Source organism: Phaseolus vulgaris, chromosome 8 (assembly GCF_000499845.2).
Source record: "Phaseolus vulgaris cultivar G19833 chromosome 8, P. vulgaris v2.0, whole genome shotgun sequence".
In the NCBI taxonomy this organism is placed as follows: domain Eukaryota; kingdom Viridiplantae; phylum Streptophyta; class Magnoliopsida; order Fabales; family Fabaceae; genus Phaseolus; species Phaseolus vulgaris.
In genome coordinates, this window is record NC_023752.2 from 21,579,289 (window position 1) to 21,602,468 (window position 23,180).

Below are 23,180 nucleotides of genomic sequence, written 5' to 3' on the forward strand. Positions count from 1 at the left end.
AAGAAAATTTTTAGATTTCAAATACAGAATCCGTGAAGAAATGGAGAGACTTCAAAACTTTTTGTACACAAGAGTATCTTTATGCAAAATTTAAAGAATACTTACCAGATTAGTGGGGAACTATATATAGTCACATGAGAATTGATTGTAATTAAGTTGACATGTTAGTTTTGTTTAGTTTACTCTCTTAGTTTCATATAAGTTATGTAATTGTAGATTTTTTTAATATATATCTTATTTGCATTACAAAATAAAATAATAGTTGCTCATTAATGAAAAAAGTTGAATGATGCACCATTCATTAATAATTATCTAAATATTAGATTTGACTGACTAAATTTAGTTTAAAAAAATTCATTTTAGTTCATTAAAATTAATACTTATGAATTATAATAGTGTTTTTAAGTTCAAGGAACTAAAGAACCTTTTTTTTAAAACCAGAATTATCTTAAATTAGAAGGACTACAAATGTAATTACAATATTAAAAAAATTAGAAACAATATGATGATATATATAACAGTATGTTGTCTGGAGTGTCTGCGATGACACTCCATATGCTCAATTTAGTTTAAGCTTCAAGTGAGAGATAATTTAGGATATGTATTTAATTACCTTTGATCTTAGGGTGTTCACCTATTTATAGTAAGGGTGTTGATGAGACCTTGATTGATAAAGCACCCACTGAGCTAGCCCAATCTTTCAAAAGGATGACCAGGAGCATAACACAGGATCCAAGGCTAAATCAGTCTCAGTCTATAGCCAGTGACTCAAAGCCTCTTATTCCTCAGAGGATTACTGTGAGCATAACCCACATGATTGGACTTGAGCATCAGTGTTTTCCCCTGCTTTTTATTTCAGTAGATTAGGATTTAACTAGCATAAATTGGGCTTGTGCCAAAACCCACATTTTGACCTAGCTTTTAAAATAGGTCTCCATGTGTCGTCGCTTCCCCCATGTGCTCACTTTTGACCAAGTTTCTATAAGACTCATCCATGTGTGCGGGCACCTTGTGGCTAAACCTGGATTCTAGAAGCCTTTTGTCATGTGCCACCCATTCCCTTCCTCTCTTGCTCACCAAGGCACCAAAAGCTATAAATAGAGTGTCTTGCCTCTTATAATTCACATTGAATGAATAGTAAATAAACTCCGCTTGAGTGAAATCCTGTGTGTTCTAAAAGTTCTCTGACTCATATATGACAGAGATGGTTGCAAGTGACGACTCACTTACTCACTCATTCCCTTCTCCAAGTGGCATGAATCAACTCCATTTCTCCATTCCATAAGCTTCTTTATCTCTTTCCTTCTTTTCCTTTCATTATTCTTTCCTTTGCTATTCCTTTATCTTCCATTTCAATTTGGTCTTTTCATTATCTTTTGTGTTGTTAATTTTCGTGTTCATTAGCTTTAGTGTGTGTTTTTTTCTCTATGCTCTTTTGAAGAGAACCTTCACACTTATTTAATGATTTGGTTAAATTCGTGTCTAATAACAATCTTCACTAAGTTTCACTTTATCTTGCTAATTTCAATTTTAATCCAAGTGAAAACATAAAATCATGTGTAATAGCAAATCAACTCAGATAAGTGTTGGATTTTCTAGTCTACAAATGATTACATCTTTCACTAGGTATCATAAAAAAAATTGATGCAATTTAGAAACAGTTCCACTCCAACTGGTTTGAAAATTTGAAACTTTGTAGCACCACAACAAATAAATTTTTTAGATGGTTCTATAAATTTTTTTATATGATAATATAATTGTTTATTTTAACGTCATTTTAACCCTCTCAAATATTTAGAATTAATTTGATGTCACTTTAGAGTGAACTTGACCGATTCTAAGCGTTTCACTTACAACCAATACTTTCTTGAGGTGACTAATATAACTAACATTCTTGTATTGTGTTAAAATAAGCTATCAAATTCAGTTTGGCACATGATTATTTGGTAGACTAACTTAACCCGACTCATTTATTAATAAAATTAAAAAAACGAGTTTAATCAAATTTAATTGAGTTTGATCAATTTTAAAAACAAATGATACTAGAAGTGTGGTATCATGACATCTGGTGGTGGAAAATAAAAAACTCTAGTGTAGAGAGTAAAGAGCCTTATTTTTTTTAACTGTTGGACTGCGTGAGAGTACTGGTTTTAATTTTTTAATTATGTATTGGTGAGTTAGCCCAACTCATCACAAGTTCAATCTAACTCAGTGGATTCTTTATGACCCATATTTAATTTTGGTTTATGTTTAAATTTGTATCTTTTTTTAATCCAATTCAACTTTAAACCTAGATGATGCTTTCATCCATGTTAGATATTCAATTGAATTCATCTTGATAGATAAGGAGACAGGATTTGAGACATTAATTGAAGGATAGGATTAGATTCTCTAAAAAGTTCCACAAAAAAGCTTACAAATCTCATGCAGCTAGAGCCTCCAATACAAATAGTAATAAGAACTATGAAGATTATGAAAATTTGAGCTTTGGATTAACAATGGAAAGCATAGAAAAAAGAAAGTGGTTGGTAATAAGATTGTGGTGTTGTTCCCTGTTATAGTAAAGCACCAAATATTTTATAACCATAAATAGTAATAATAAAATAATTTTATAGAAGTGGGTTTTGGAAGCTCTGAAAAGGGTGAGGTTAATGAATTTATTAACCTAACCAATTTATTTGGCTAACCCAGCACACGAGGTGCAGAGTGTTGGAATGGAAAGCGTAACTACTATAACAATTTCAACTGTTATTCACTCGTTTTCATAATGGGCTAATTACTTTAGATGGCAATAAGCAGTGGTTGTGAAGCTAATTTTGTGGCAGAATGCGTGAGTTGCGGTGGTTAACATGAAGTGAAGTTATTCAATGGGTTTGGAAGAGTGGATTTTGTTTGCATGGGTTCAAGAAACGCTTCATGATTGTTTCTTTTATGTTTCTGTTGTGTCGGTCTAAAAGGTTATTAAAGGCAATAATTTTCACTTGTTGGAGGTTGACATTTCCTATGTTTAAGGACCCTTTATATCATTGCTTTGGGGCATTATCTATTCTCTCCAACCCCATGCTAATACCCTAACCTTCCTCTATTATTGCATCACTTCCTCTTTCATTTTCACTCTTCTATCATCTTCTTTTAACAATTTTTTTTTTAATTGATAAGTGAAAAAAAAATTAGAAATATTTTAATTCTATTACAAAAATCACCTAAAAAACCCCAACGTACTTCTTTCAATAACAAAAAAAAATATGAACTTACTAAACATCTTAACCAAACAAAAAAGTTTTTAATGGTAAAAATTTTAAGATTTAGATTTTATAAGTTGTTTTTATTAAAATGTGTTAATATCTTATACAATCTAAGAATTAGTTCTAAATTATAAGAATGCAAATATATTTTTATCTTAAAAACAACTCTTTTTCCAAATGGTTAACAGAAAACTATTATTAAAGTGAAGATTTTTTAAAAAACTTTGTATTAAAATAAAAAATTATACTAAAGTCTTGAAAACAAAGTGACTCAATGAAACTCACCTAAATTAAGAAGTTGTGATTAACCTTATAATGAAAATAATCTTATAATTTATATTCAAAATGTTATTTTCAATATATGAAAAAAGTGTGCTAGGAATTTTCTTTCGACAATAAATATAATAAAAAATATATATAAATATGGGTAATTGTCATTTACGGATTTAATTAAATATAAAATTATATCTTTAGGATGAAGAGGCAACCGGTCTCTTTAAGATAGTTTCATATATTAATTTTAATGTGTTAAATATATAAACAAAATAATAGTTTTCAATTAACATTACAAAAATATCATTTGATAAAGACTATTTTACAGAAAAAAGTAATAGTTCCTAATTAATATTAAAAAAAAATTATTCAATAAAAAATAATTTAAAATATAAAAATAATTAGATACTATCTTAGACACTTAAAAAATTATTGTATCAGATAATAATTAAATAAAAATTAATTTTAAAGAAAAAATAATTAGTCACTATATTCACCAGATTAGATACTATTTTAGAGATTCAAAAAATTATTGGTATTTAAAGTAGTTTCTATTATTTATAAAATTTGTAAATTAGTTTCTAAATTGATATCTAATTAGGTACCAAAATTTTAACTATTAACTTTAGAATATACAATATTTGGTAGTTGACAGTGAAAACCTTGGTAACTAATTAGATATCAATTTAAAAACTAATTTATAAATTTTATTAATAATATAAACTATTAGATACTAATAATTTCTTTAATGTCTTAAATAGTATCCAATTTAGGGAATCTAATTATTTTTTATCTCTAAATTTTTTTTTTTATTTCGTGATCTTCTTGTAGTTTTGGTATCTAAAATGATTTTTATTATTAATAAATAATTTTTAAATTGGTATCCAAAGTTTACCAAAATTTAAACTACTAACTTTAGAATTTAATTAGTTGGTAACTAATTAGATACCAATTTAGATATTATTTATTAATAATAGAAATTATTTTAGATATTAATATTTTTTTTAGTCTCTAAAATAATTTCTCATTTAGTCAATATAATGAATAATTATTTTTATATTTAAAATTATTTTTTATTTAATAATTTTCTATTATGTAATAAATAAACATGACAACTAAAATAATATTTTTCTTCAATTTCTATCTAATTTATTTATGGAATAAAGATGCTGGCAAAAGTAGACTTTGGTTTTTAATGAGTCGTGCTTAAAGAAAAATGTACAAGATGTACAATTCATGGCAATGACAAGGTTACATTGTTTACAAAGTGTTTGTTATTAATAAAAAATTATTAAAAAGAACTAATTATATTTCAGAAGATCATCTAAATTTATATTATAAGTCAAACTAATTAATCATGTTTCTGAAAATTAATACAAAAGAAAAAATATTATTAAAATAGACTAAATATAGTTATTTTTCAGAAAGTAAAAGAGAGAAATTAATTTAATTTAAAAATCTTTAAAAAAAACTCTTGTAAAAGAAATGACCCTATCTTGTCGATCCATTAATTCACAGTGCTAAATATTATAATACTTTAACAAATTTCATAATCAAGCAAAAAAAAGTGGATAAATATAAGAATTTGTATCTCTAAATAACCCATATTCTGAAAGAGGAATACTTTTGATGTCGTTATTCGTGAATTAATTACTGGTTTGTGATTTTTGTTTTGAGATGAGGAAAAGGATGTTGTTGTTTCTTTCACTTTATAAAGCTATGAAGCATAATTAGTGGTGTATAAAAAAGAAAAATAGTTAGTGGTCAAAGTCTAATAGAAAAAGAAAGAAAAGGTAAATTAGAAAATGGATATGAAGACTTAGATGTACGTAAAGTAAAAGTGTAACCACAGACAAATGGGGACCCTTAGCCTTGTAAGGAGAAAAAGTTTAGTAAGAGTGAAGGAGCATACACATTAGTAGCCATGAGTAGTTTCCCATGTGCTATCACAAACCCTAATTACTCACCTTCTATTATAACTGGCCCTATCAACCAAACCACACCCTTCTCTTTTTCTTTTTCTCTCTCTGTTTTCTTTTACCCTTTTAGCTACACATTCATTATTCACTTGTTTCATGCATGTTTTAAGCAAGCACACCACACTGCACTATGCTGTGTGATCTCTCACTTTTGGTTTGCAACAAAACTGAGAACCTTCTTGTACCCTAAAAGGAAAATAAATAAATAAATTCATCATCTCATCATTGTCATAGCTAGGCTCAAGAAAACCATGCCGCCACAATATGCATCCACATGATTTTGGTGACATGTTAGATTATGTCATCTCTTTTTTAATTGCTTTTAATTTAATTTCAATAACATATAAATCTTATTTTATTTAGTCTTTGAGAGTATAAATGCTTGTTGCTTTAATATTTATTGATAATGTACTTATTACCGAGGCATGAAATAAGTCACATAATCCTTACCGGTAAACTTGTCTTCCAAATTCGAGGATGATTAATCTGAAGAGTCTTGAGAGTGATGTGGCGGTCGAGCTTCCGAAGTTAGTCGTGGCGCTTCATCTCTCAAGACCCCATGGGTTATAAATAGTGGTTTCAACAGTGTCGAGACACTGCGCTACTGTTCTGATATATACTCCGAGACTCGAACATTCCTCGTCCTCCTGAGCTGCTACCTTTCATCTTTCAAAAGGTTAGTCATGTCTTCTTTGTCTCTTCCTACCTCTTCTTCGTTGGCCTCCCGTTCTCCTCGTCCCTTGTGTCCTTCGTCTTCTTCATCTTCGTCTTCATCGTCATCTTCTACTTCCAACTCCTCCGCGACCGAGCTTAACTAGGTGGATCCTAAGGTAACTAGGATCACCTTTGTCTTATGGACCATGAAATCTGTCGCAGATTTTTTGGATAAGGTCCCGATTTTGAAGGCAGATGCTAGACTTAATCTTGTGTCCATTAAGGGTTTAGGATCCCGATTTTCTGAGTTATTACACCTCCCACCTGGCCGAGCCTGTTCTGTAGTATTCACTGATCAGTCGGTCAGGTAACATTTTTTTTTGTTCTTTCACCACTTCATATAAAAACTTCAAAGAAAAATTCTTGAAGGTTATCATCCGATTGGAGGATATGCCATTCTCTTTTGATGAAGTCGGTCGGTCGAGGTTTCCTATGTTCTGAATTAGAAAGCCTCAAAAGTTCAAGGAGTGGCCTCGTCTGACCTCGAGTGCCAAGGATCAAGAGATTCTCTCTCTCTATTTGATAAGCTCCCGAGAAAGCTTCCCACACGGAAGCTGATAGCCATGTACACGTCATAACTCCATTGCCCGATTTTTAAGGGTATGCTAGTTTACTTTTAACCTCGTTCGGACGCCTGGTCTTGAACTGACGCTTTTCTCATTGATGCAGTTATAATAAACAAAGAAGTGCCCCAGCCAAACGACCTGTTCGACACCTTTATGGAGAGGGCTGCTTAACGACGGGGTCATCCGAGCATTAAGGCCCTAGCTGCCAAGAAGAGGCCAATTGTTCGCATTGGTCCTTCTGGAAAGGGTAAGAAAAAGGTGAGGGAGGGGGGTAACATCGCTATCACTATCCGCTCCCTGGGCACGATGCTGACACCTCCCCATCCACGTTGTTCTCCCATCGACTTCGATCGATGACTTTAACAGGCCAATCCCCTCTCTTGCTGTCGAGCCTGCTCTGGAAGTTTCGATGTCACCCCTGTCGGTGTTGGGGGTGACTTAAAATTCGCGAAGAGGTCCATATTGGTCTGGTTGCACCGACGTGAGAGCTCATCTGGGTCGTCCCCTCGGACAACCTACTCCAAGGCAGCATCGAAATGATGTGTCAAGCATTCGTCCTGGCCCGCCTAGGCTCCGAGGACCAAAGCCGTCATACCGAAGAGATAATCTGCACGAGCTGGTTGAGGCTTCAGAAAACTTGAAGCAATCTCTTGTGGCCAACACTGCCCACTCGGAGAAGCTTGCTCGGGAGGCGGCCGAGAGGGAGATTGCCTAGGGTTGAGCAACTTAGCTTGAGCAAAGGGAGGCAAAGAAGGCGACCGAGATTGCTCAGCTGAAGAAAGGCCTTGGAGGAGGCGGATAAAGGCCTTGGAACAACTTAATTGAACAAGTTAATTGGTCGGTTCGATTGTGTTTGTAGTGCGTGTTTTAAGGTTTCAATAGGATATACCGGTTAAGGCTTCATCCGGACCGAACCGAGTCATGGAGGTGTCGATAAGGTATGCCGGTTAAGGCTACATCCTTGGTAGCACCAAGTTTTTGTGGTGTCGGCAGGATATGCCTAAGGCTACGTCCTTGGCCGCACCAAGTCTTAGTGGTATCGGCAGGGTATGCTGGTTAAGGCTTCATCCAGATCGAACCGAAGTTTTGCGGTATCAACAGGGTATGCCGGATAAGGCTTCACCTAGACCAAACCGAAGTTTTGCGGTATCGGCATGGTATGCCGGTTAAGGCTTCATCCAGACTGAACTGAGGTTTTGCGATATTGGCAGGGTATGTCGGTTAAGGCTTCATCCAGACCGAACTGAGCATTGAAAGATGCATGAATTTGACTTTAAATTGCAAATAGTTGGAGAGAAACGTCGTGTTAAAACTTGTTCGACTGAAAACCCTCCTTAGGGAGAAAACAACCAGGTGAGGAAATAGTGGGTAAGTTTTATTGCTTTTAACTGTAATAAAACTTGAGGTGCATGGCATTCCATGTCATCGGTAAAATTTTTTCCGATAGCCATTCTAGGTGTTATGCCCCCCAGCTGCAACCTCTCGGATTTGGAAGGGTCCTTCCCAGTTGGATTAGAACTTGCCTTCATTCTTCCTCACTTTGCTCCTCATTCGCCATAAAAGACCTCCATTTTGAAAGCTTCTCAGTCGAACCTTCATGTTGTAGCGCGTTGCCGCCCGAAGCTTGCATGTGGCCTCCCGAATCTTGCTTTTATCACGGAGTTCTTTGATCAGATCCAAGTCAACCGAGAGACTCTCTTGATTCAGAGTCAGGTCAAACAGTTGCCTTCGGATGGAGGGCTCACCTACATACGTTAGGTTGTACGATGTTTCTTGTGTGGACGTATGGGGGGTAGAGCGGTATGCTCACAGGACTTCAAGTAGTTCCTCGGTCCATCGACCTTTCTCCTTTCCTAGTCGCTTCTTCAGCTCGTTCAGGATGACCATGTTTGCAGTCTTGGCCTGTCCATTGGTTTGGGGGTGTTCGACCAAGGTTGTTATTGACTTGATATCGAGGTCCTTGTAGAAAGACTAGAGCCCTCGATTGATGAATTGTCGGCCGTTATCAGTTACTATTTTGTGCGGCATGCCGAACCAGCATACAATACTTCGCTATACCAAATTTTGCACGTTCTTAGTTGAGATGGATGCGAGTCGTTCGGCCTCGATCCATTTGGTGAAGTAGTCAACTCCGATCAGGAGGAATTTTCTTTGACCCTTCCCTCGGACAAAGGGACCAACGATGTCCATCCCCCAAATGGCGAACGACCATGGGGATGTCATACTATGTAGTGCTTCCGACTTTAGGTGGTGCAATGAACCGAACTCCTGACATTTTGCGCATTTCTTCACAAACTCTGCACAATCTCCCTGGACGGTCGGCTAGTAATAACCGGCCCTAAGGACTTTTGCAACCATTGTCCGTGCGCCCGAGTGGCTGTCGCATATTCCCTCGTGGATTTCTTTGAGGACATACTCAACCTGGTCCTCGGTGATGCATTTCAACAACGACCTTGAGTAACCCCTACAGTAGAGATCCTAGTTCAGCATGGTGTACCTCGAACACTACTGCTTCATAGCTTTCTCTTCTTCTAGCTTGCATGTGTCGTGCTCAAGGTATCGAACGATCAGAGTCATCCAGGTCTTGACCTCGACGTCAGTGATCGCTAGGCATTTAGTTTCGGCCACACTAGGTTGCCTTAGCCAGATTTGCACGACAGACCTGTGGTGGCTCTGAAAGTAGGGGCGCATCCGCTTGACCGTCAGGACTAAGGAAAAAGCCACATTTTTTATCATCTGGTACCTCTTTTGGGCCACATGGAGCATACGACTGCCGAAGTACACTGATCGTTCTTCGTTCTTCACTTCCTGAACCAGCACAGCGTTGACCGCTTCTTCAATTAGCCCCACGATGGGCACCAGTTGTTCTTGAACGAGGGTTGGGGCATAGAGAACTATTGAGAGGATTCTTCTTCTACCTTCGGTCGATCGGATTGTACTTTAGCTTCCTTCCTCACAAGCTTCTAACTCTTCCTTACTCGTCTCACTTCTCGGTCTTCTCGTAGTCCAGACTCGGAGGGTACCTACAGAAGACACTCTGATGCTCAAGTCAGTAAAGGTGTTTGATGCTCGGTTATCAGAGCACTGTAGATGATGACGTACCTGGACCTTAAAATGTGTGTTATTTATATTACCTTTGGTGGACCTTATTGAGTCAGGTTAGATAGTTGGATCACATTTAGGGGTGCATTGCCTAACTCTTAATCGCGGATTAGCTTTACTAATTCTATTTAAGCATAACTAGATTATGAGGTATCGGTCAGCCGTAACTAAAGACCGATACATGTAATCAGTCATATTACAATAAGTTATCATTTCAATATAACCTTTAAAATGTTCAAAACCTTATAATAAAAAAAAAACATATGCTTGAACCAAATTCTCGAACCTTTACAAACTTGTCTAAATCTCTCGGTATAAAATTAATAAAAGGTAATCATCATCTTATCTAAACTCAATCCATAATTCAAACAAGTAATATATATAATTAGCAGAAAAAAAATCATAACCAGACAAATCTTATATTGAAGATAGTGAACAATAATTTTGCATCATCACAGATTACATATACCGTATGATGTTTGGCTCCTTAAAAAGACACTGCTTAGCCATGTAAGCCATCACAGAAACATGGACACATGCATCCTCCTATTACCCATTGTTACAAACAACATGGTTGCTAACTAATAACATGAAGTTCATCAGCAATTGGTATGTGATTCGTGCTAACATCTTCCTTCCCTATAAATATTAACCATCTTCTCTTAGATATTTTTTATCAACAAAAAGTTAAATAAAATAAAATGAAATATTTTAGAGATGTTTTAACTAACATACTTTAATGTTGAAGCCTTTAAAGAGCCATAATTGTTGTCTTCCATTAAAGTGATTAAGGATTAGTTTGTTTAATCTTTTATATTATATGACTATTAAAAAATTATTAAATAAAAATTAATTTTAGAGAAAAAAATAATTAAGTAATATATTGATTAAATTAGATATTATTTTAAAGATTAAAAAAATTATTAGTTTCTATTATTGATAAATATTTTCTAAATTAATATCTAATTAGCTATCAAGATTTAACTACCAATTATTTAGATTCTAAAATTGGTAGTTAAAACATTGATAGCTAATTAAATAACAATTTAGAAATTATTTATCAATAATAAAAATTAATTTAGATATCAATAACTTCTTTAGTCTTTAAAATAAATATTAATTTAATCAATATAACTAGCTTTTATTTTTTATTTTTAAAATTGATTTCTAATTAATGATTTTTTTAATAAATTGAGAAGGATTAGACCAAATATATTACGAACTTATGTAATCCGAGACTATTTAGGTTAGTACATCATATCAAAATACTATGTATTAATGTGTAAAATAATATTTCTAATTATAAATTATTATGCATGATAAATTTTGGGGACACTATGTATAATAGAGAATCTGTATTTGAAATATGTATGAAAATTCGTCGGAAAGTTATAATATACCACAAGTTCTTACCAATTGTGTTATGTGTTAGGAGAAACTCAACACCTAAAATTTATATCGAGATCAATAGTTTGTAATTTAATTAAAAGTGTAATGCTCGTTTAGATACATAACTTATGAAGCTCGGACACTCTTCTTAAATGGTGTGTCGGTGTATGATACTCGTGTCGGACACCGACACTTGTAAGACACGTATTAGTGAAGTGTCCAATTCAAAAAATATTTGTTAGATTTCAGACAATTCTAGTACGGTTATAACACAATTTTAAAAAGAAAAAATACATTAATTTTCTCAAAATTCATATTTTATTGTATAAATTATTATTATGATTATAAAAATAAGAAACAAATCATTGTGAACCAGTCATGAAAAACATCTTTCGGCTCCAAAAAATAATCTGGAACATACTTGTGCACATAAATCTTTATTGCCAATTTATATAATTCATAATTATATAATATATAGATTTGTGCCCCGTGTCCTATATTTTAGAGATTTTACGTATCTCTGTATCCGTGTCAGTGTGTGCTACATAGTAATAACCATTAAATAAATAAATATATTTTTTTTCAAAGAATTGTTTCAATCCATGGATTGACTAAATAAGCATTATTATGTCTTTATTTAATGATTACAAATATTATTAGTTGTGGTGGTTATGGGCTTTGTTTACCCTTTTCGTGTTATCCTTAATTGTGTATTTGATCTAATTAATATATTTGTACATCTTTAAAAAAGAAGGCATTTCTTTTTTCATTTTGTTACATTAATTTAAAGTAAACAATTTTCAGAGTATATTATTTATAGGTATGTGGCATTGCCTAAAAATATAGAAATGAAATAGATTATAAATGACAATAATAACTTTTAAGAAACAAATGGAAAAACGATAGAAAAGTATAACACTTTCTCTTGTGAGACATGCTTTTTGAATAATAATTAAACAATAGAACACTAACTTCTATTGGTTTCCCTAAGGTTCTAATTCTTCAATTTGCAATTATTGAAAATCTGTATATTTCTGGAACAAACTCTGACAATTTCTAATTTGCATATAATTTTGTTCTCTTATTGGTCTAAACAATCATGGTGTTTTGTTAATGAGGTGTTAAATAAATGAACCATTCATTGCTTTTTTTTCCACTCCTCCATGGAACATTTTATTGGGTTCAATATAAGATATTTTGTTGACCAATAAAAACACTGAGATAGTTTTACTTACTTTATGGTCATTCCTTCACTCTATATGTATTAGAATGAACAAATTATAATATGAGTTTTCTTTAATTTATTGTCCATCCACTAAAAAAAATCATTAAATAAAAATTAATTTTAAAGATAAAACATAATTAGTTGTTGTATTGACTAAAATTAAAGACTATTTTAGAGACTAAACAAATTATTAGTTTCTAAATTAGTTAGTATTATTGATAAATATATTATAAATTGGTATCTAATTAACTATCAAGGTTTTTGTTACCAAATTTATAATATAAATAATTGGTAGTTAAAACTTTTGTAACTAATTAGATATAAATTTAGAAACTATTTATCAATAATATAAACTAATTTAGAAACTAATAATTTTATTAGTCTCTAAAATGGTCTCTAATTTACTTAATATAACAACTAATTATTTTTTTATCTCTAAAATTGGTTTTTATTTAATGATTTTCTTGTAATAGTCTTTTATTATACATGAATTAAAAACGAAAGGAATATATATATATATATATATATATATATATATATATATATTCCTCTAAATTTATTTTTTTATGGATATACACTTTAAATTTTAATTACATCATAATTAATCTTTAAATTTTTATTTCATTTACAAATAGATTTGGCAAACCTTAATTTTGTAAGACATTGACAAAATTGTATACCTCTTTTAGTTAAGTGAAATTTCTCTCTCTAATTTTTCTTCTTTCTTATCTATTTATTTTTTCATCACAATTTTCATTTCTACTAAAATCACATTCTACCTTATAATAACTAGTATGTTAATCAGGTTGTATACTCCAATAAAATTTATTTTTAGTCTTGCAGCATTACAAGCTTGGTCTTGGATGAGGAAAAAAATAATAAACTATAATTTCTCTTACTCTAATTGGGTGTTATACCCCTTAAATTGTTTACATTCTCTAAGTTAATAAAGCTAAAATAGGTGGTGCTTAAGGTATTGTTGTATTGCATATTTGAAGTAATGAAGGAGTAGGAATGCATGTTGTGGTAGAAGTAAAAGAGAAGAGATTTTCTAGAACCCAATAAAAGGAAGGACACAGGTATGAGTTTTTTCGAAAGGTAGCAAAAAAGAAAAGTGCAAGGACAATAGGACAAAAAAGAAAGGGAGTGCGATGAAGGAAGAGTGTATGGACTGGTGCAAGAAATTGCAGAATTCAGACACAGCAGGGGAAAAGAAATGGTTTAGTGTGCTTGGACAATATACTTAGCGCAAAGGCCGACCGGATAGATTTATGAATGAGGAATACTGCACAATAACTCAATCTACACTATTGTTTGTTTCAATTTAGGTTAGTCTTTTGATTGTATTTTTTTTTATTTTGTTTTGTCCTAAGGACTTAGGCTTCATCCAACTAGTGCCTATGATAATATTGAGCAATTTATTTTTCTGTTTCTTGTGTTTATTTTGTTGAAAGGCTTAGCTGGAAAAGCCTAAAGTTTAGGAAGTGAAATGTTTCTAGGGATGTTGTTTGGATTTTGTATCAGGGTTGAAACAACTAAGAAATTCTCCCCTTTATTTATTTATTTAATTTTTTAAGGATAAAAAAAATATTAGAATATGTATTTTTTTTAATCTTTCAATTCTTTTTCCTATTAGAAATAAAGTTTAATACTGGTTTAGTCAATTGAAAAAAAGTGATTCTATGAACTAGTTTAACTAATGATTGAAATTTGATTTAGCTATTACTTATACCAACTATTATAATTAAGTTACATTAAGAATTGAGTTGAATATGACCGAATGAATGAGTTGTGCATGTATGAAATCAAGAAGTTGATAGTCCTTTTGTGAATGACTATGTAATGTTGAATGACATTTGTTGATTTGACTAAATTTTTTCGCATATTGCATGCTGAAATAAGAAATACATATGTTGAAATATCATTCAATTAACAGTAAATTTTTAAAAATAAATAAATATTAATGATTTTAATTTATATATAATTTACAACCAACTTCCTAATATAATATATAAAATTTACATCAATCTCAACATACAAAATAATATTATTGTATTTTAAAAATGATGAGACTTGATTAAGTCTTAAAAATATTATTTTTTTAAAATTGAAAGATTTAGTTAAACTTTGTAATAATAAAGAGAAAAAAATTAATAGAATAAATAATAATGAAAAAGTAATTAAACCTTATTTTATATATAGAAATCAATAGTTATGTTTATTTATGGTAAATAAGATTCTTTTTGTTAGTGTCTATAGAAACCCAAATGTAATGATCTTTGAATAAAATCTCACCCAATCATTTTGTGCAGTTCTTACATCAAATTATATGTATGGGTATCTATATAAAGCTTCATTTTAATATTATTTATTACACCAACTATATGTGATTAAGTATCAGTTATTTATTGCATAGTACACTCACACGAGATATCTATATGTTGTGGCTTTTTAAATAATTACAGATGTTACTGTGATGTATAAAGGGTTTTAATAAGTTTTTCAAAAATAATTAAAGAATTTAGATAGAAATATAAGATTGGTGTATGCAATATGAAAAAAAAGTGACACAAGAGATTTTGTCTTTAATGATATGTTGAGAATCTGGTATGATATTAAAACTAGAGAAATAATTTTTTTATTGAAATATAAACTATAATAATTTTAAAATTATATTATCTCATTTCACAGTTATAAACTCGTGTTTTTGAATTCATAAATGTAAAAGTAATATTTTTTTTTCTGTAATTTAATTAGTGAGAAAATTGAGGTGGGTAAGTGGTGGTTGGTTGTTATAGAGAAAAGAGAGAAGAGGGAAAGTTTGTAAAGATGCTTTTTCTTCATAAATGGAAGTGTTTCTTACTCTTTCTTCGCTTATTCCTTCAATCTCTCTCCAATCTCTTTCCCTATATTCACGCCGTGCTCACTTCCAAAAGCAAAATCATAACACAATCCACACACAAAACAACACCGTTCCTAGTTTTCTATTAAACCAAACCATTTCCTCTCTTTCTCTCTTCTTCTTTGGTCACAACACACAGAAAAGAACAAAACATGACTGAGTTATCTTTCTCAGACACTTCCACCAAGAAGAATGAGTTATCCAGTAACCTCTTCTCCATCTTCTTCAACTTTTGTTTCTCTGTTGTTTCTCACCCTTTGTACTTCTCCTACTTCATCTTCTTCTTCCCTTACCTCCTCAGGCTCCTCTCTTTCCTCTCCCCTCTCTTCATCACCACGGCCCTTCTCCTTGTGGCCCTTCTCACTTTTACTCCCAACAACCTTGTTCAGGACAAGCGTGGTTCTGAGACTCCTGAGTCCAAGTGGGGTATTCTTCTTTCTGCCTTGCAGTATTTTCTGGCATGGCTTCACTCCAAAGCTGATGAGATGGATGAGGAAATGGGGTTGCTAGGTGAGGTTGAAGCATATCTTGTCATGTTCCAAGCATCAATCTTTGAAGTGTTTGAGCCTAAGTCAGTGGAAGAATTTCCAGAAGGCTTTGAAGCTGTTGATGTTGAGTGCTCAGTTGAAGGAAGAGAAGTTTCTTGTCCAATGGGAGATCTTGAGCCTGGTGCTAAATTGGATGAAAACCTTTTTTCACAACCAAAGTTGGAGTTTCCATTGGAAGATTTGCCTATATTTAGTGCCCGACAGAGTTTTGAACAAGATTGTCCCCAAGAGGAGATACATGTGGAGAACCAAAAAGAAATCTTGGATGAAAACCCAGTTGAGAAAGTTGATAAAGTGGAAGCCACTATGCCAATTGTAGAAGTCAAGTGCCTAGAAAGCTTGTTCCAAGCAAAGGAAGGGTTAGAAGATTTGTCTTGTGAGCACAAAGAAGAGAAGCCACTGATTGCTGAGTACAATAAAGTTGAAGAAAATAAAGAGAAATTGCCCTTGAGAAGTGGATCCAAAGTGATGAGCAATAGAGACATATACACCAACAAAGTGAGTCCTGTGAGTGATGGGGAATTTGGTTTTGCTGCACCAGGGCTGGTGAAGTCTTTATCACAGAGACTAGAATCAAATGTTGGGAGTCCAGAGAGCAATTGGGTGTACAGTGGAAAAGGCATAGGGAGTAGTCAAGCACTTGGGTCCAATCATGGGAGTTTTGGTTCAATGAGAGTGGAGAAAGAGTGGAGGAGGACCTTGGCTTGCAAGCTTTTTGAGGAAAGGCACAATGCAGATGGGAGTGAAGGAATGGACATGCTTTGGGAGACTTATGAGACAGAGTCCAACAAGGTTCTGCAGAAGAGCAACACCAAGAAAGGGAAGAAGGGTGAGATTGAGAAAAGTGAGGATGAAGAAGAGGAAGAGGAAGAGGAGGACATGGAGGGTAAGTTGTGCTGCTTACAGGCTCTGAAATTCTCAACAGGGAAGATGAATTTAGGAATGGGGAGACCTAACCTTCTCAAATTCTCCAAGGCCCTCAAAGGCTTTGGATGGTTCAACCATGTTGGCAAGTATGGTAGAAAAAGTAACCATTGAAACTAGTTTTTGCTTTTATTTTTTTGTCACTTTGATAAGACAGAAATTCTGCATTTCTTTCATGATCAGAAGTAAATATTTTGTATGTCAATATAATGTCTTTTCCTTTTCATCTTCTTCATTTTAATTAATTATGGAAGGACTTCATTTGTGCTGTTATGATTATAACCAACTACATGTCTACACAAGTTAGTCTAAAAAAGGTCAACTTGTGAACAAGTTTATTGAATTGTGTTGATAATTGGGAAACAGTTTCATTCTGGAATTTGAAGGGAAGAAGAAGGGGGTGAATTTCATTTTTATATTATGGTTTATATGCATGCAAAGAAAATAACTGCAAACATCAATGAGAAGAGTATATTGTGTACATAGTATGATTTTTAGTTAAAAAAAAAAGAGAAAAACCAGGAAAAACTTTGGAGAAAGTTGGTAACAGTGACATCATGGTGAACAATATCTTTTAAGATTTGATCTCTGAGGGAGTCTGGTCACACTCTGATTCATATTGGAAAATTCACTAGACAGAATAAAACTTTTGTTGTTATTGTTTTATTTTTTAAAAAGTGTATCAATTTAAAAAATAATTATTAAAATGAAAAAAAAATGTTTTACCTTTTTTCTCATCTGAATCCAAATTTATCTCTAAACACTTTAAAACAAAGAAACTAAAAAATTCTATACAAATTAAAATTAAATTAGATAAATTAGCTTGTAACTATTTTATATTAGTTTTTTCAAATTTTGATTTTTAATTTATATATAAAATAATTTTAATTATGAAAAAACTTATTTTATGTTTTTTTCTATATGGGATGTTTCACAGGAAATAAATTAGTTTTCCAAAAATTTAAGTTGGATAACATTTTTCTTAAATTTGATTTAAAAATAATAATATTTGGACTTGTTCATATACTACAATCTTAAAATTAGTGACTAAGGTCCTAAAAACCCACTGTTTATGAGCATTTTTCACTAGTGTTTTAGTCAATAATGTTTCTAAATAATGGTTTTTGGTCAAATTTCTTATAAATACGTTCTTGTAGAAGAAATCAAAATCTAACTTTGCGAAATTCAAATAAAAAATTCATTAAAAAATACAATGGTATTTTTACTAAGTCATTAAATGGTTAATGAATTAAAAGATTAAGGTACCGGTAGAACTGACACTCTTAATTGCGGTCCGACGTGACTTGATGAATGACTCAACATTAGTTAATATGCTTTTATTAGGTCCAATAACAATAAATGGACCACACTAATTATATAAATAAGCACACACTAGTGCATAAACATAAAACAAATGCGGTTATTTCGAATTTATAAATGCGGCTTTATAGCCGCATTTGATCAACACGCACTTGTAAATTAAGAAATATAAATGCGGCTATATAGCCGCATTTATAAATACCATTTACAAGTGCGGTTATTTGCTTTAATCGCACTTGTATATGCCAAATCATTAAAAAAAATTAAAAATTTTAAAACATCGTCAATCTTGTGTGAAGCCAACGTTGATGAAGAGTCACGGGAGCGCCAACAACGGTGGCGGCAGCAGAAGCGACGGCGGACAGGGAAGCAGCAACGGAGCAAACCAAAAAATCCACAAGAAACCACGAAGACAATGAAAGAGTACTGAGCAATGCGAGAAACCAAACAATGTAAGAAAAACGAATGTCAGCCAACGAAACAGTGCTTCGAAACCACCAATGCAAGGAAAAAAACATATATAAGAAAAACGAAAAACATTTATGCATATATTTGTGAAGATGAAGAGAAAGAAAGAGAGTTCAAGAAACTTACATTGCACAAATGGAATGCAGATACAGCAGAAGGAGACGAACTCAGAGTGCGAACGCGAAACGAAGGCAAAGACGAGAAATAAAGTTTGAAATTGTGTGTGACGAGCTTCAAAATTTAAGAATTTACGAATGCGGTTAAAGGTAAAACCGCATTCGTAAATCAAAGAATTTTGATTTACGAATGCGGTTATTTTCGTCCAAGACGAAGAGGAGGGGTGGGAGAGTGAGAGCGCAGAAGTTCGTCCGAGAGGAAGGAGTGAGGTGCATACCGATCGACCGACCAACCGAGGAGTGGTTCAATCGTTCTCTTGGTTCCAACCCCGTTCAAGAACAATTGGCGTCAACTGTGGGGCCGAGAGAATCAGTGCGAAGAGGGAAGTAGATAGTGTCTACCAGAAGCATGGCGAATGAGAGGATGTTAGATGCTGAGAAGATGATGCTTGTGATGTCTCTGTAGAGAGAGATGGTTGAGATCAAGAGAGGGAACGAGGAGGTGAAGTGGAAGAATGAAGAGGAGATTCTTGTTCTTCGAAAAGAGAATGAAGAGATGAAGAAAAAGCTGGTAGAGGGGTTTCGTTTGGCGGACTGGGTAATCCAGTTGGGAAGTCCTTTACCACCCCCACCGACCCTAGAATTATTGAGGAGCCGAAAGCAATCCACACCCAGGAGACCGAGGGTGAGTCCTATCTGAATAGGTCGGTCCCCACGACCAGTACCCTAGACTTATCCTTTCGACACCCATTCATTGATTGTGTGATGGGGGCACAACTTTCAGCTATGTGGAAAGGCTTGAACATGGACTGTTATGACAGTACGACTGACCCCGACGAGCATATGGACGTATACACCACACACATGAGCTTGTACACCTTAGACAACGCAGTCATGTGCCGAGTGTTTCCCACACACCTGTCATGTCACGCCGCCAACGTCACGTCCCACCTTGGGAAGCTCTACCGTCACAAGCACGACCGAGACTCTGACTCGGTACCCGGTTCAGACCGACCGACATGACCAAAAGCGAAACTGATCAATGACCCAATATTAGTTAATCTGCTTTTATTAAGCCCAATTACTGAAGCTCGTGCGTGGGACAACATATTATGGGTGGTTCGATAGCGGATGGCACGATAGGCCCAACAAACACTTGTTAGGATAGACTTTAAATGACTTTGATACCATATTACAAAGTGGATTTTAAATCTAACTCAACCCCATAAAACCGGTTCATGGGATGAGGTTTGCACCCACTTATATACAATGAAATATTCTTATCTCTAGTCGATGTGGGATCTCCAACAAAAACAATTAGTAAAAAAAACATTTTGATTTCTAAAAAGGTGTAAAAACAACAGTGTTTTTCATCAACCTAATAAAATCAATAGTTTGTACATAACTATTTTTTAAAAAAATTTAATAAAATTATAAATTTCAAGATTAATGATTTCTAAAAATTATGATTTTAGGATATGAAAAAAATTCCCTAGAATCAATCATCTTTGTAAGTGAGTATAAAGAAGATTATGACAAAAAAAATGATTGAACAAATACAACTTTACAACACAAGTTATGTGAACTTTTGTTTATCTAAATTGGAGATGACACACATGCTTGATCCAAGTGATAGTGACAAAATGAAGACTCTGTTTGAAGCAACAATCTTATTCTGGTTCATCATCAAGAGATACAAATGATTTAGCATTTGCACTGTTGAAAGAAACATATAATTATAACATGCATGCTTTGCCAATAATGGTTTTGAGGAGTGAGCTGCATGTATGGTAACTGCCACATGCTATGCTTTTGTTATGTGAGGGTGGTAGATGGTGGTTGCATCCAACACTATGTTGATTTGAAAAATCTTTATCAAACTTGTTTTTGTAGGACATTAATTCATGCACCCAGTTGAAAACGGTTAAGATGTCATTTCCTTCTATCAAAAACACTTAATGATGTGAATTATGAGGTGGGGTAAGAGCAAAGTAGCATGAAGTAGTTGTTATATTCTCGCTCTATCACTTTGTCAAGGATCTCAATCATGATGTCATTGTTAAATTGTTAAACACAAGTTGGTTATGGTGAAAAGGAATCTCAGAATTTAATTTTAAAGAAAAAAAATGGATGGAACTTTTGTTTGTAATAAATACTAATTTGATAAAAAAAAATTCAAAAATACGTGGATTGGTTAGTATGAGATTTAAAGATATTTTTAATTTTTCAATCAAAATAATTTCTATTAAAAAATATTAAATAGAAACTAATTTTAGAGATTAAAAGTAATTAGTTGTTATATTAACTAAATTAGATATTATTTTAGAGACTAAAAGAATTATTGGTTTCTAAATTAGTTTCTGTTATTGATAAATAGTTTTTAAATTAGCTACCAAGATTTTAACTACCAATTATTTAGATTCAAAATTTGGTAACAAAAACTTTGGTAGCTAATTAAATATTAATTTATAAACTATTTATCAATAATAAAAATTAATTTAGAAATCAATAATTTTTTTAGTATCCAAAATAGTATCTAATTTAGTCAATTAACAAATAATTATTTGTGGTATCTAAAATTGGTTTCTATTTAATGATTTTCTTGTAGTAAGTCTTTTTTTAATATTTAAAATTATTTTTTTAGTCCTTAAAAAAGAAGTATAAAATTAGTTCCAAAAAATTATGTCATCAAACCAAATGATCTCTTGAAGCATGAGCTAAAGCTGCTTCCTTCAGTAATTTCCTAACACAAAAAATAATTCGACTTTGGCCTAGCTATATGCCATGTATAGTATGCACTTTTACCATGTGATGGCGCAAAAGACTATGCTACCTAGGGAGATGAGCATTGTCGAAAATCAAGGATATTGCGTAAAGAAGGAGTGCATTTAATGCAACATTCATATTCAAGCTTGTTAGACACAGAAAGGACTTGAGAAAAGTTGAAGCTACTCAACAGATAGAAACAATCTCTCAGCGAATTCTTCTTTCAATGTCTATATAAAGCCTTCCATCAAGAAGAAAATCAAAAGGGATGAAGTCACTTTGTGTCAAAAGGTTGCTCAGATGCAGAAAACTTCTTAGAACTTTCAAGAAGAAGAGAGAGATCATTGTGCTGAAAGTAGAGATTATGTCATATCCTTAGTTTCATAAAATTTTCATGAAGAATACTACAAGTGTTCATAGAACTACTTAGGAGAGAATGCTTATTTTTGTATTTGTCAAAAAGATGTAATCCCTCCCTAGAGAGCAAACACATAATTTGAACTTTAAGAAAAATCTTAAATCTTGTTTTCATTGAGAGACGCAGACACTCCCTAACAGACAAACTCTATGATTTGATAATCATAAGAAGCCTCAATCTTTCTAACTTAGCCAAGAAAGTTGTTTGGAAAAGAATATTCATTGAGCCAATGAGTGGCTAGGTGCCAAAGGTAAGGAATACTCAAGGGAGTAGCCAAGATTGGCTAGGTGCAAAACAATACTCGTTGAGCCATGAGTGACTTTGTAAATAATACTTTGTTGAGCTAGGAGTGGCTTGGAAAAGAATACTCCTTGATGGGGTCAACCATAATTGGTCGTGATTCGAAAGAACACTCTTTGAGCTAGAACTGGCTTAGGAAAGAATACTCCACGGGATAAGCCAAGAATGACTGCGAATCAAAAGAATACTCAGTTAAGTCAAGAGTGGCTTGTGTAAAAAATACTCAAGGGACTATCCAAGAGTGATCATAAGCCAAAAGAATACTTGAAATGTACTTGCAACACTAGTTTGCCTAGTGCAACTCAATCTATTGATTAAAAACTGAATGTAGTTTGTTGTGACAAACGAACCAATATAAATATTATTGTTTGTACTAACTTAAGAAGGAGAGTTATTTTGAAGATGCTTGTTTTAAAAATTATCATGTATTCAATTATTATATCAAACATAAGAATTACAATATAATCATTTGTTATAATCAATAAGAAAATATCGAAGAAAAATGATTCAATGAAGTTAGCTAGTTATGAAAGAGTTACAGTATGATCCTTTGATAAAATCAATCATCATTTGAGTGCATTTGATAAGACGATATTTGCGAAAAAAAGAAGAAGACAAAAACACAATTCAACCCTCCCTTCTTGTGTTATCCTTATTTTCATAGTTGGTATCAAAGCTTGCTTCTAAAGGGTTGATCACTTGACTGCGACTAGGGGAAAATATGCAACATTGCAAACATGGAACATCATATGCAACTGAATGAAAAAGTGAGGTACACGTCAATCTCTAACCTCCCTTCTATTAAAACACATTAAGTTGCATCATACCTCATCTTTGATATAGATGATTTGTCATCCTCTAAATATGTTGGAACAAGATTACAATTTTTTTTTTAATTTTTCTTTAAAGACTTGTTTTTTTACTA

At 32.8% G+C, this 23,180-nt stretch overlaps 1 protein-coding gene across 1 annotated transcript; it reads left to right on the forward strand.

Moving 5' to 3' along the window:
• Positions 1 to 15,322: 15,322 nt before the first annotated feature.
• On the forward strand, positions 15,323 to 17,093 carry LOC137826401 (uncharacterized). The gene has a single exon (XM_068632360.1). It carries the CDS (start codon positions 15,548 to 15,550, stop codon positions 16,979 to 16,981), a length of 1,434 nt encoding a protein of 477 aa, XP_068488461.1. The 5' UTR covers positions 15,323 to 15,547; the 3' UTR covers positions 16,982 to 17,093.
• Positions 17,094 to 23,180: the final 6,087 nt, after the last annotated feature.

What these genes read in the sequence shown, in the direction of transcription:
- LOC137826401 (XM_068632360.1), top strand. Translation starts at nt 15,548, where the DNA reads ATGACTGAGTTATCTTTCTCAGACACTTCCACCAAGAAGAATGAGTTA.